A 14,721-nucleotide genomic window follows, 5' to 3' on the forward strand; every position below is an offset into this window, starting at 1 on the left:
ATCTTCAAAGCCTGAAGACTGTCTACCCCGTTTTAATGTCCTACAAGGCAAGAGATGGAGCAGTCCCTTTTCTTGTTTTCCAGTAAGATTGCTGATCAGCAACTTTAAGAATTTCAATTCATGAGGCTTTCCTAGGCTAAGAAGGAAGTGGCTTTAGGAGCCATCAAAGTAGTCTGCATTTACAGCACCAGCAAACAGAGTGGGCTGGTTTGGATCACAATTGGTATAGACTGTGTTCATTTATAGGTGAAATGTGAAGAAAAAGGTCAGTTTTGAAAACTGTAGGTCAATGTGCTCGATTTCAATACCTAGGAGAATTGTAGAGTATATGGTTAAAATCAGACATCACTTAGAAAAGGAAGCAAGACTGAAGTTCACTTTTAGAAGTCATGATATGGCTAGTATGGAAATGTTTTACATGACTAAACATGTATAACCTATATCACAAGTATATGCCTTCTCAAGGAGGTAAGAGACATGTATAACCTATATCACAAGTATATGCCTTCTCAAGGAGGTAAGAGGGGAGAAGGGAGGCAATGTCAAGGTCAAAAATCATTTAGAAATTCTTAAAAATTGCCTTTTCATGTAAAAACAATTAAAAAAAAAAAAAGATGTGCTAGACTAATCTCCTTTCCTTTATGAAATATTAGAATTTTAAGTGCCGATTTCCAGAATGTGTTTTGCCTCCCTCCATGAATGGAGGTTGCAGATTTTTTAAGACTTACATAGTCAGGGGAAGCTAGGTGGCTCAGTGGATGAAACACTGGCCCTGGAGACAAATTTAAACTTAAAAACCCTAAAAAAAAGGCAAATGATGTTCAGACCCCATCAGTCTGGGTAAAAAGGGAGGTATTTTTAGAACTGTGTTGATATGAGGGAAATACATTATGGATAGTCTATTACTGGTCCTGGTTGGTCAAAACATGGTTAAAGATTTTTTCCATTAGCTCAGTAAATGAAATTGTCTTCAAAAGAGCCAACAAGTTTTTTGGCTGTCTCTTCTGGGAGAAGAGGCGATTCCACTTACCTCACAACTTCAAGACCATGGGATAAGGGGATTATAAGACTACTCTTCAGCAAGATAATATGGTTCCCCCCATATTACCTCCTTGACCTTTTGTTTTCTAGGAAAACTCCAACCATGAAAAGTCTAAGGCGAGGAAAACAAGCCACTAAAGTCTAGGAATCTAGGCCCAGTGTTGCAGCCAAACCATGGAGGTTTTGAGACTTATCAAGCAGAGGCCTGAAGCAATACCACCATACACATAAGGTTTGGTAGACCAATGCTTCGTGCGAATTAGACATTTTCCAGCCTACCCACAACTTCCTACCCACCTACAGGAGATCGAGGGGGGTATATTATTTTTCTCAAGTAGTAGAAAAGACATTTGTATATATTTGTTATTACAGCTTTTGTAAAAGTTGCGTGTTTTAATGGAACAGGCATTATTAGTCACTGTACTTCTAACAGGATTCAGAACCGATAGGGGCTTAAAGACAGAGAAAAGAAACTAACAAACTCCTCAGGATGCCAAAGAACCCTAGGAGAGTGAACCTTGCAAGCAGAGCCAAACATTAACACACTACAACATGAATACAAGATGTCCCAAAAACATTAATAACTTTAGCTTAATTATTTTAAAGGTATACCAAAGACTTTTGGGAAATGGTTTTGCAAACTTTGCATATACTAATCTGCATGCATGTTTTTTCGCAGTACATCTAAGAAGTCCTGCCCTGTAATTGTTTGAATTAAAATTCCTAGACGTGTATACTCCATGACTTGACCCCTGCCACCCTTTCCATTCACAAAATATGCACTCTTCTACTTGAACTAGCCCTGAGTGTTATCCATGTATATTCTGTATCTCCTGTCTACTTTGTTTTGCAGAGTTCACCATGTCTGAAATGTATTCCTTCACCTTTCCTTGAGCTTTCTCCACTTATCCTTGTTTCTATCCCATCTATCCATCTTCACTGACAAGTTTCTGAATCCCTTAAGTGCCTAAAGATCATTTGAAAAACCACATGTAGTGAGTGGTTGTCAAGACCCAGATCTACAGTTAAAATTAACAGTTGGGACTGAGAAGCTGTGAGATCATATATATAGATATAGTAGAACTATCCTTCCACTTTTTCTTTTCAAAACTAAACTCATTCCATTCCAAACCCTTCTACCTATTTTTCATCCATAGTGATAACTGAAGACTGGAAAGATTTGGATGTGTGTAGAATACCAGATTATAAGGAACCATTAGTGTGCTTTGTCAAAATATTTTCAAAATAGCCCTGTCTGCTCACAGACTTACTTCAGGCTTAGTTTTAGCAGTAAACAGTACCTGAGCAGAGTAAGAAAATTTCATCTCCGTGGGAAGATCCTTTCAGCTGGGTTTGCTTTCCCTTTTGCAAGTGGGGCAGTTTTTTGAGCTTGGCGTTTTATTTTCAAAAAGAGCTCAGGCATTATATTTGGGTAGAATTCAGAACTGATTTTGCTTGAGAAAATCTAATCTAAATAAGAAACTTTTTTTGTGACTTTTTGTAGAAATTTCTTTGCCTCTGTATCTGGTGCCAAAAATATAATGTTCTAAATGAATTTTAAAGTCATTTTAATATTTTAAGCACTGCACTTAATTATGTGAATGAAGGATTGGGGAAATTTGCCACTCAAACTGGCAGAATGGAAGAGATAGGTCAGTTATACAAGGACCATGTGTGGCAGCCCCCAAACTACAGCTATCATAGGAACTCCTTTGTGAAAATAACATTTACAGGTTTACAAAGCTTTCTCCCCCCTTCATTATCCTGTAGATATCTAAATATAGTATCCCCTAACTTGTATCAAACAGAATCTGAGTAATTTGATTTGTCCACAGCTATTATTGGATTCAAATAATTTTGTTCCACAACTTGAAGATGTGCAAGAGAGCACAATTTTAAAATCAAAACACGTTTTTAAAAAGTGTAGGTTCCCTTGAATCTGAACAGCTAATGCAAATCTAAATTCAACAAGTCAAATGTCCTAGTGTTAGGCAACTGTCACAATGTACCCCCGGGTACACAATTAGAAGTAAAAAATCTGATTTGCATTAAGTTCTTTTCCTAAAAGACTGATGTTCTAACTAAAGAATTCTTCCTAAAAATGAAATATATACTAACATAACTACTTTTAGGCCAAATATTAGATATTATCCAAAATAACAGCTAATACAACAAATCAAATCAGACCAAAGCTTTTATTTATTCATTTCTTGCATTTAAAATATTCTTCGATGACATCTTTGGCCTGAGATTCCTTGCCATAGTCCTAAAAGAAATTAAGGAGCACTTTTAAATTTATGAACAGCATTTTTGAACTCAACATTTCACAACACCAACCTTAATTATTAGTAAATTGCTAAGCTAGTAACAGAAGAAATGTAATTTCAGGAATACACAAAGCAAATAACATCTTTTCCAAATTTTATGAAAATATCCAAAATTATCATGGAATGAAAATGTAGCCATTCTCAGGGACCTCAAGGACCTTAGTCATTGAGGCTCGTACCATGGCTGTACTATTGCCAGCATTTTACTTCTGAAAAACACATTCAGGTAATCCAGATGTAATTACACTGGCTTTTAGGATTTTATAGCATTTTTTCCCCACATTATACTTAAAAAAAAAAAAGACACTTCAAGGGGGAAAAGGTTAAATTTTAAATTACCATTTAAAAATTCACATTCAAAACATTTCAAATTAAGGCTCTCAAAATTTTCCCATAATTGCTTTCTTTCATTCCTATTGTTATAAGAGGAAAGTCATTTCTTAACCTTACTGGTCTAAAGCTATTGACATTCAGGCAATCCAATCATTCAGAAGAAAACCAGATTTTCTCTGAGTATTTAAATATGTAATATTTAATACTATACAATATTAATTATAAAATGTAATATTTAAGCTCACCTTAACAACTACGCAACTGCAGCCAACCACTTTACGGGGTTTTCCCTCTCTGTCAATTTTACAGAGGCCTACCCATTCACCTAGCTTCTTGTTGTCATCAACCTGTTTAAAAAAATGTAAATGCTGAAGATGGCACTATATTGGCACAACAAAATCAAATATGTTAAGTAGGTGCTGTATACTCAGAAATATTGGGTGACATGGCTGTTCTCTTCAACATTTTCAGTAGAGGGAGCCAAGTTGTCATCATGTACAGCATTTTCAAAACAGAACCCAGTAACTCCAATACTTTTTCCTGTCTGATTTATCTAACCTCAACAATATAAAAAATTAAATGCAATTCTGTTTACAAGTGGTTTGCTAAAATCTTTAAAAGAACCTCACCTTGATCAAGTTGATTTGGTGTTCAGCACACAGAGCCTCAACCAACTTTACATACATAGGTTCATCACAGTTGGAAGCAAGAACACAAAGATGTGCTTGGCGTCTAAAAGACACAAAATTATTGTTACAGTCTAGCATTGTTTATAAAAACATCATGCTTACACATAGTTTAGTGTTGAAAGTTTTTTCCCGTTTGTACTGGCTACATTGGCAATGAACAGCATGGCACTACCATAAAATACCCAGCAGTCTACTATATGCCAGGTTGCATTCCAGTCCTATTAACAGATCAACCCAATATAGTGGTCTTGAAGTCTGGCATTTGGTGTCCTGATGTGCTTTTCTAACCAAGGTTTGAATTTTCTGCATTTAGTTGTTACCAAAGAGCTCTGAAAGCTTATGGGCAATCAACAAAGCATGCATTCTGAAAGCTTTAGCTTGTATCTCAGCTTTTATGCAACTTGGAGATAGTAATCAACATTAGGATCAACCACTAGATATAGAGGGTTGTTACCTGTTGCTGGATCAGACATCGAATTAGAATCCATTTTTAAATTGTGCAGCAGCATTCCCAAGGTGCTAAGGTTGAAAGGAATTCATGACAGGTACTGAAGTATATCCAGTCGATGTTTCCATTGGATTGAACTGTTCAGTCTATACCAAAGTGAATTGAACTGACTTGAAATTCATCCGTTTTAGGTTTCAAAACTTACAAATTTTTAAAACCAAATTAGGTAGCTTTTCAAACACATGCATACTTTGCCAACGTAACTAGTCTTGAAAAAAACTTTCAACTAGACCCAGTAAGTATTTTTTAAATGGCTCTTATCAAAATGAATTGTTTGATTACTTGGTCAACTGTATCAATAATGTCAAATCACTAGTTTTGATTTGTCCTGAAATACAAAATTGAGTTTCAGAGCAGAATACAGAAATGTTGATGGTGTCAGATAATTAGAATAGCATTTAAGCTGTAGTCCATGAAATTTTGTAAATGTATTTTAATTTAACTTGTCTGCATATCTCATGTTTTTTTTTGCACTTCGAATTTCCCAGGCAAGGGCACAGGTTTTAGCAGTGTGCCAAAGGCTTACATTACACCAAAAAAAAACTTTTCTCAGCTAGAATACTACACTGGCTACAGGTTTGTCAGACTATATTTTATCACTCATAAATGGAGTGAAGGGGTATCCGACAATCAAAGTCATCATTCAAACACTGTAGATTTCCAAAGCTTTAAAAACAATTTATTGAAACTAATTTTCATTCCTAAAATTTTACAAAAATGTAAAGAACCAAATTTAGTCAAAATAAAACAACTGTTTACTGGCATATTTCAAAGAACATTACCATTTACACATATATGCTCAATTAGAAGAATTTATCACTGTACTTAAATGTTGACTAAACTTACGAGGACATTTCTAGTTGGAAAATGTTTCCAATTGTTATTTTCAGACTTATGAAGCACTAAGTTTCCCAAACCTCAAATATCTCAAAGTAGAACTACTTTCCAGTAAAATATAAACGGTGATTAATGAAAACTGCAACGTAATACAGAATTTTACAATTAGAAGCTGGCAATCTTGAGCTAGTTACCAAAGATACACTTCATTTTTAGAGGGCAGGCACATAGATTACTTAAAATCTAAGTCTTTTAACAAAACTAAAATCTCAAGACCTACTTGTCCAAGGCTTTGGCAGCTTCACGAATTCCACGAGCTAAGCCATCGTGGATGAGTGCGGTCTTCAGCACTTCTTGTAGAGCAGTGTTAACGTCCATTACACCTCCAGCAGCAATGCTGTAATCAAAGTATATTATCAAAAAGACTGCTCGCTTTAGCCAACCAAAGAAGCGGCCAGCCACGTGAGAGGTTTCGGCCTGCAAGTGCCCCTACTTGGGGAATGGGCGGGAGCAAGCAGCTCTGCTTTCCCCACCTGCGGAGTAAGCTAGACAGAAGATGGGAAGTCTAAAGAGGCGCCAAACCCTCAGGCCGAGGTGCGCACGTGGCCGCGCCGCGGGAGGAGCGGCCGAGAAAAGGTTACACGTCTCCGGAGGATTCCTCTCCCTCAAGGTTCACCCCTCCCCCACGGCCCCCGCGCTTACCCTTCCTCGGCCATGGCAGCGGTTCACGGGTGAAGCTAAATCTTGAAACCACTGAAATAACATTAAAAAAAAAAAAAAAAAAAAAGAAAAACAAGCACGTCAAGTAAGAAGCCAATGGGAGCTCACGCCCACCACAGAAGCCCCTAGCTCGTGTAAACGAGTTAAGAATTTAACTTTCGAACGCGCGTAGCCGTCATCAACACTCACCCCGGGAGCCTCAGCCTCCCGCTCGACTCAGCGGCGACAGGGAAAGAGGACCTTCCTCCCCGCCCGAAAGAATTTAAAGGGCTCAGGACCCCTTCTTGCGCATGCGCATTAGTGTTCTCGTTTAGAGGTGTCTGTAGCACTGCCAGGCCTCGAGATAGCTATTTCCGGCGAGCTTCGCAAAGTCTTTGGCCGGGAGTTACCGGCAGGCATAGGGATGGACAGTCCAGGCCTGCTCTCCCTGCCTGAGGATGGGGCCTGGAGAGCGATTCCCGACGAGGTGTACGTGGGTATCCGGAGCTGCACGTGGGTTGTGTGCATGTCTAATTCGGCGTTAGTACGAGTCCTGTAGTTCTGAGGTCCTCCTCGGAGCTATGATAGACTTGCTGCCGTTTTTGTGCAGACCTTTGCCGCCCAGAGTGGACCGGCCGCTTAGGCCCTTTTAACTGTGTCTTAGGGCGAGCCTCTTAACGTCGGCTCTCACTCTTATATGTAAAACAGGAATAATCGCAGTAATTTCCTCCTTTCCTCCCCGGATTATGAGAAACTAATTGTAAAGAGCTCGGTTTAGCACTTAAAACTTTTTTTACTCCTGCCCCTTCGTTTTGCCGGAGGAATTTTTACGTGATGCAGGTATATAAATATATAAATTAGATATGCAAAATCAAGCATTTACTGATAATAAAGCATAATTTCACAATTCCCGCATTTAGTTAAAAAACCTGGGGTGTTGTAGTAAGTGCATGTAAATATTAGCTATTCTTATTATTGTTATTAAGGATCATATGCAATATTTGAAAAGCCACTTGGCACATAGTAGGTATTTAATCGATTTATTTTTCAGAGAAAGTCAATCTTCCCTCATTTGACTTGGTTTCGCTTAATCTTCCAGGAGACTGGTAATGTCACCTTGTTTTCTTGGCAGTAAAATGTTAAGTTCTTCCTTCCTCTTCCATACCCTCAACATTTTCTCTTAAATCGGCTAAAAGGAAAATAGGGGGTAGGATAGAGGGGAGAAAGGCGTATGAGGAGGAAACAGTACCTGGAAGGAAGCTCAATTTTGTAACTCCAGATTAGAACTAGAAGGAGATACATAAACTTTGTTTTCATACCTGAATCATTGCATTTCTAATTTAAGTAATTATAACTGTAATCATTGGGGGTGCTCTTTTTTCAAAGGACTTTCACATGCATTCTCATTCAAAATTTTGAGACTTTCTTTTGAAGCTTAACTGGGTCTTGGGAGTTGATGGACATTTAAAAGCTATATTGTCTTAAAGTATAAGGTTTATAATTATTAAGTGATGTTTTAGCAGTTGCCTATTGACCTAAAAGCTATTCTAGCGACTCTTATGTAGCATCCAGTGTGTACTGAGAGTTTGTATTCAAGCAGTTTATTTCTTAATTCAAAGGTATTAGGACATGGGAACCTGAGAAGGGGCTTCAAAGTAGAGGAGGAGAAAGTTTCTTCATCTATAAAATAAAGAATATTTATTTTGTTTTTTAAAGTCCTTTAGGCTCTTATAGAATATGATTCTAAAGGTGGGAATTGGAAAACTGTATGTGTAGAGTTGTTTGAGGCATTGAACATAGTATAACACACATAGAGCTGAAAAAGATCTTAGGAGTCATTCCATTCAAAATTAACAGATAAGGTTCACAAATGACTTCCTGAAATCATATAAGAAAGATAGCTAAGTTTTGAAATTACTTTTGTTACAGTTATTATCTATATCCCCAATAACTTTTCATATTATTATTCATATTCATATAATTATGCATATATTATGCATATGCATAATAATTATATGAATACGCACAAAATAATAATTATTCATATTCATATATTCGCATGTTTGTTTTTTTCCAATTTGTCCAGTTTTAGTTTCTCAATGGGAACTTTGTTCTGGAGCTGGGTTCTGCCCTATGCTAACTTTTGAGTGGGATGATCAGTCCTGCCTGATCTCACCCAATGGTACCTGTGCACCTGGATTGGACCTTAATCCCTGGAGTTAGTTCCCATGGACCTTTAAGGTTCAATGCTGAATTTTTAGGGTCCTGACTTAATTCCTGAGGCAGATAGGGAACTCTTTGACCCTAAGCTTATAGTGTCCAGATCTAAGTGTTACATACAGCTCCATTCTCTTTGTTGCTTGCTACATTTTCCAAAGACTCACCTGTGAGCTTTCCTGAGCATATTGGGACTTTCTCAGAAAAGCTCCCTGATCATGGTCTCCAGTCACAGAGCTTTGCAAGCTACATATATCTCTGTCTAATCTACTTGTTCTGGGATGATAGTCTATAATGGTATCAGTGTGATATGCTGGAGCCAATTCTTACTGGCCAAGAGCTGATTATTAAATTTTCATAATGAGCATTTACATGCCAGAAATTGACAAATACTACAAATCAGGGCTTGACTTATTGCTTTTTTTGACTACCTTGACTTAAGAAAGTGGTGAAAAAATATTAATAATGAAGATTAGGCTTAAAAGTATATTGTATTTCTATTCCCCCTGCCAAGAACTGGTTATTAAACATTTATTAGCACACCCCTGACAGCCCTTTTTCCTATTTTTCTTAGTCTTTTGGCTGACTTCTTGTGTAGTTCAGGTATGAAAAAAGCTACTTATTAAAATTTCTCATTGGATTTCTTGATCATTTTTAGTGTGGTACAAATTTAAATTTTTTTGTTGAAGTACATATGTGGTAACTGGGCAGTTTGCCTCTAGCTCAAGCTTTTTAATAAACATTTAATAAATACTTGTGAATTGACCAATTGAATTGTATCTAACCTAAATCTCTACTTGCTATAGTTTAAACCAATCTAATAATCCCTTTGCCCTTAGGTAAATTCCACAAACGATGCTTCATTCATTGTTTTTTACACTCCTTTGGGTGAACATACTCAACCACATACATTCACATAGTCTACCAGAGGCTGCATCCCCAAATATAGCCTATGGATCTTCTTAAAAGGGATATTATTGGGAAGAGTGAAGAAAGGCCGGCACTGTATGTATATGTAGAGGGATATTATTATAGAGCAAATGATAGAAGAAGGAGAAATATTTTGGGGAAAGAACAGAAAATTGGGATAGAGGAATGATGATAGTGGCTATCTGTGTTTAGAGTTTCCTGTAATTCTTACAATTCTAAGAACATCCCCTTTGGCTTTGTTGCCATTCGTTGCTTATTCCCTGGAATAGTCCAGAGGAAACAGATAAAAAGTAGCTATAACACAATTATCTGTCACTTCAAGATTTATAGAAAATATAAATTATAACCAAAATACCTCATTTATAAAAAATTGTTAAATTATTTAGCAATCTCTTTCACTATTGCTCTTCTAACTCTTCTTCCTTATGCTCCTTAAATTTTCATGTTTCATAACTTGGAGTCACCATTATGTACATGACTCTTTATCTCCTTCCCAAAATTTTCATTAAAAGCTTGTCCCCATGATCTGTTACAGGTATATATCTGACTGTCCTGCAGATATTTCAAATTCATCATATCAAAAACTGAATTCATTGTTTATCCTATTAAAACTTTTCTCCCTCTAACTCTTTTCTATTTCTGTAAATGGCCAGCTACTTTGCTATTGAGTATCCCAACTACCTTACTGTCATCAAATTTGACTTCCCACTCTCTTTCTTACCTTATGCATCTATCTAATCAATTACAAAAGTCTATTAATTGTATATCCTTAATCATAATATAGTGGAAAATATGCTAGTTTGGGAGTCTCAGGATCTAGATTCAAATCTTGCCTTCAGTAAGAATGCCAAACTCTGCCAAAAATTACTTTGGAGAAGTTTTTGAACAAGACTAGGCCTATTTCTTGATCTACAAAACTAGGAGATTGAAGAAAGAAAAAAAAATATCAGTGCTAGGGGATTAGATTATGTGGCATTTAAGGTCACCTTCTTCATTTCCAGACTCTCTTCTCACCTTCCAAGGCAATCACCCTATTTTAGGCCTCTAGAGAATAACCTTTTTGAAAGCCTTGCCTCAGGTCTAACTCCTTTCCAATCAGTCTCCCTTCACACAGCTATACAAATAATCTTAATATACCCTTATACTGTTATTCATCTCTTGAAAAAAAAAAAAGGTTTACTGGTGCTTACTTGTCTAATGAATAAAGTACAAGTTCTAGATCCAGCCATTAAAGGTACTCTACAATCGAATTCAAAATTGCCTGCCTAGCTTTATCTTTTTTGTTATTTAGTCATTCAAGACTCTTTGTGATCCCATTTGGGGTTGTCTTGGCAAAGATACTGAAGTGGTTTGCCATTTCCTTCTCCAGTTCATTTTACAGATTAGGACACTGAGGCAGAGTTGAGTGACTTGCCTAGGATCACACATCTAGTAAGTATCTGAGCCTAGATTTGAAATCAGGAATATATCTTCCTGACTGTAACCCAGGCAATCTACCCACTGAACCACTTAATTGCTCTTTCTTAACTTTATCTACTTCTCTCCTTATGCTACCTCTCTTAAATTAGATTACTTTCTGTTCCTTGTTCTGTGGTTTAACTCACATGGTCAACCACAGTAAGTCCCTCTCATCCTGTTCAGAAGAAGCATGATATATTGGATAGAGTACTGAACTTGGAGTCAGTACAACCTGCTCTCAAATTCCCCTTTAAATATTTGCTACCTATGTGATCATGGGCAAAACACTTATCTTTCTGTGTCTTAGTTTCTTTATTCATGAAAATGAGAGAGTTTGATTTGATGGCCTCTAATGTCCCTTCTAGGCCTAAATCTGTGCCTTCAATATCTAATTCAAATGCCATTCCTGATAATATTCACTGTGCTAAGTGTACTACAAATATTACTGTATTTGATCCTCACAACAACTTTGAGAGATAAATGCTATTATTATCCTTTTTTATAGATGTGGAAATTGAGGCAGACAAAAGTTAAGTAACTTATTAGTAAGCATCTGAGGCAGAATTTGAAAATGACTCCAAATCCAGATCTATTTACTGCATGAAAGATATAGAGATTGTTTTGCTTGTTTGAATTTGTATCCCAAGTGCTTAGCACATTACTGAGATTATATTAGGCGTTTTAAAAATGTTTTTTTTTTCATTTTTCATTCATTATCCAAATTATTTCCCTTGACTTGTCATTTGACCTTATCTCAGTCTTCCACATGTTCATGTCCCTCCTTTGTCTTATATTTTAAACATTTTTGGAAGTCTTGTATCCTCAGCACCTGATGTATAATAAGGACTTAATGATTTCTTAAAAAATAAATGGAATCATTAACACCAAGTAATTAGTAAAATAAATGGATATTTTTAAAGCATGAAAGTCATTATAATTGTGTTTTCTATTTTAGATCAGTTTCTTAAAGATAATTTAAAAATCATACGTTTTCCAGATGGCATCTTTCAGGTCGGGAAGTATTTATTAACTAACTATTATGTACCAAACATATTATTACTAAGCTGTAGGGATACAAATAAAGGCAAAAGCAGTCCCTTTCCTAAACAAGTTAATAGTCTAATAGGAAAAAACAATATGAAAACAACTTCATATGAAGTACAAGTTTAACTAATATCACTACTTCACAGAATTCATTATTTGAATTAATAGGGACCTAGATATATGTGCAAACAAGATATATACCACATAAATTGGAGATAATATCAGAAGGGAGAGACCAGGAAAATATTCTTGAAGAAGATAGAATTTTAGCTGAAACTTGAAGAAAGCCAGGAGGCAGAGGCAAGGACAGAGAGCATTTCAGACATAAAGTACAGCCAGTGAAAATGCCTATTGTGGAACTTATATAAGAAATGATAAGAAGCTAATGTCACTGGATCACAGAATATATGGAGGAATATAAAGTATAAACAGACTGGATTGGAAAAGACCTAGTGTAGGAAGGGCTTTAAAATCTAATTTGAAGAATTTGCATTTGGTTCTAGAAGTGATAGAAATTCACTGGGGATTATTGAATAGAGAGACAACAGGTAGAAATCCACTTTAGGAAGACAGTTGAGTGTAGGATGGGCTGGAGTGACAAAACACTTGAGGGAGGGAGACCAAACAAAAGCAGGCTATTGTAACTTCATTGGTGTAAGATGGGGAAGGTGTGACTTATGGGCATAGGTCAAAGCAGAGAACAGGGAGGAGTTCACAAATGAGAATTATAAAGGTAGATGGGACAGAACTTGGTAACACATTAGATATGGGGGAGGAGGGAGGGATGGTTTGAGAATGAGGAATGTAAGGTGATATTTAGATTTCAAGCCTGTATGACCGGGAAGTTGTGTTACCTCTAATAGCAGGAAAAAAGTTCAGAAGATGGGAAGGTTTTAGGGGAAAGAATATTTATTTAGTATTGAACATGATGAGTTTAAGAGGTTTTTGAAAATCTATTAAAAGTAATACAGAACTGGAAATTAAGAAACCTGTCATAGTGGTAAATTTGTCAAGGTACTTCCTCAGGACTTTGTTACTCTTTCTGTAAAATGAGGAGTCTAGATTAGATCTACTGTGCAAACCTAGTAGATTTTAATATTTCAGTAGTCATTCAATCAACTAGTACTTATTAAGCATTTATTATGCACCAGCAAGGATACAAGGCTTCAGGTTGGGGATCTGTGATTTTATTGATATAGGTATACTACATTGGTAGAGCCTTACAGAACCTTGGTTCTAGAGTGAAGCATCTGAATTGACCATTGTAAAGGAGCAACATTTCAAAAAAAAAAAAAAAATACCACAAATTTGAAATTACTTCAGACTAGTATTCAGCTTCTTGCCACAGTGGGACAGATCATTAAGTCATATGTAATAAACAAACTTTGTTTAACAATATATTACTTTCCATCACAACGCTGGTTATAAATATAAATCAAGTCTTTTGAGTTTCACATTTTCAGTTTCTCATTCTATTTGGTCTAAAATTAAGTAGTGTCACACTTTATTGTTGAAATCTTTTCGGACTAGTAAAATGGTCTAAAGGGAAGAGAATTAATTTAATCTATTATCTTCAAATTTAAGTTTCAATAGTCAAGTTAACAAATATACATAACACATTGATAAAACATATCCATAATATGATTTATAATTTTTATGATTAATAATTAATATTGTCATGTGTTCTTTAAAACTAATCATTATTCATACCTGTACTTTCAACTTTAGTAATAATTTCTGACTAAAAGGTGGAGAAATGATTGGCTAAGATTGGGTGGGGGCTCTGGAAAAAAAGTAGGCTTACATTTTGCCATGCTGTAATTGAAGTTTGAGTGCTATAATCCTTACCTCACTAATAAATTCAGGCACAATTTTGGAGTACAAGCCTATAAAGCCCTAAGAGTTTGATACCAATAGCTTAGAACCCAAAAACCATAAGGGATAAATTATCTTTAAATTCAGCTCCTTCTCATTTCTAACATTCTATACTTTTTACAGTACTTTAGAGCAGTTTAAAAAACAGTAAGTACACTATGGATTAAACGAATTTAATTTTAAAAGCTCTACATTTTTTCACCACAGTAATCTTTATTAATGAACAACCCCATTTTCCACATCAAATTTCACGCATATATTTTGTTTCCTTTTGATTTTTAATTGACATTTATGCTCTTTTTTTTCCTCCTTTTCTTTTTTAGGTTGAAAGGGAATCGATTATATGCCAAAAGTGGTACCACGTGGGTTCCAGTTTCTGAGTTCCCTCTCTTTGACAATCACAATAGTGCCCTGTGCCTTTAAAAAAAAAAAAAAAAAAAGCCGGGTGGAGGGAGCTACTCCACGGTCTCCCCAGGAAATCTCTCCTTGAGTGTGAAGCAGAGAACCTCCAGAGGCTGGGGAAGATGCAGGGACAGAGCTGAAGGACTCAGAGATAAGCCGGTGCAGAGTCAGAGCTGAATCCGGACATCTCGTGCACGATTCCATCCAGAGAACTTGCTTCAGTCCCGGCTCTGCAGGCTCAGGATGGACAAACCTTTTCTGCACGAGAGCGACTTTACCTCAGGTGGTCAGGGAAGTAGTGGAGCGTGGCTTTTAAAAGGCTCCTTCTGAACGGACTTATTTTCTCCCCTCTCCAAAGAAA

The 14,721-nt window shown here is 36.3% G+C and overlaps 2 protein-coding genes and 3 non-coding genes across 7 annotated transcripts in view; 1 reads left to right on the forward strand and 4 right to left on the reverse strand.

Moving 5' to 3' along the window:
• Positions 1–3,217: 3,217 nt before the first annotated feature.
• Positions 3,218–6,728, reverse strand: RPS12 (ribosomal protein S12). Its single transcript, XM_003769451.2, has 6 exons — positions 6,645–6,728; positions 6,438–6,488; positions 6,016–6,132; positions 4,331–4,433; positions 3,947–4,048; positions 3,218–3,307 (listed from the first exon to the last, which is right to left on the reverse strand). The coding sequence occupies exons 2-6, from the start codon at positions 6,449–6,451 to the stop codon at positions 3,245–3,247; spliced, it is 399 nt and encodes a 132-aa protein (XP_003769499.1). The 5' UTR covers positions 6,452–6,488; positions 6,645–6,728; the 3' UTR covers positions 3,218–3,244.
• Positions 3,496–3,621, reverse strand: LOC111720696. Its single transcript, XR_002770271.1, has one exon. It is a non-coding gene; the product is annotated as a small nucleolar RNA SNORA33 (small nucleolar RNA).
• LOC111720697 lies at positions 4,120–4,203 on the reverse strand. The gene has a single exon (XR_002770272.1). It is a non-coding gene; the product is annotated as a small nucleolar RNA SNORD100 (small nucleolar RNA).
• LOC111720695 lies at positions 5,475–5,547 on the reverse strand. Its single transcript, XR_002770270.1, has one exon. It is a non-coding gene; the product is annotated as a small nucleolar RNA SNORD101 (small nucleolar RNA).
• Positions 6,729–6,835: 107 nt separating the features above from the next.
• The window catches only part of SLC18B1 (solute carrier family 18 member B1), a 47,311-nt gene continuing 39,425 nt past the window's right edge, over positions 6,836–14,721 (forward strand). Inside the window, exons 1-2 of one of the 3 annotated variants that reach the window (XM_003769450.4) lie at positions 6,836–7,274; positions 14,282–14,643. In XM_003769450.4, coding sequence (XP_003769498.1) covers positions 14,604–14,643 — 40 coding nt within the window. In that variant the 5' untranslated portion in view covers positions 6,836–7,274; positions 14,282–14,603. The remainder of the gene's footprint in view (positions 7,275–14,281; positions 14,644–14,721) is intronic. The other 2 variants (XM_031964245.1, XM_031964246.1) reach the window with 2 other exon arrangements.

This window comes from Sarcophilus harrisii, chromosome 4, assembly GCF_902635505.1.
Source record: "Sarcophilus harrisii chromosome 4, mSarHar1.11, whole genome shotgun sequence".
Taxonomy (NCBI): Eukaryota; Metazoa; Chordata; class Mammalia; order Dasyuromorphia; family Dasyuridae; genus Sarcophilus; species Sarcophilus harrisii.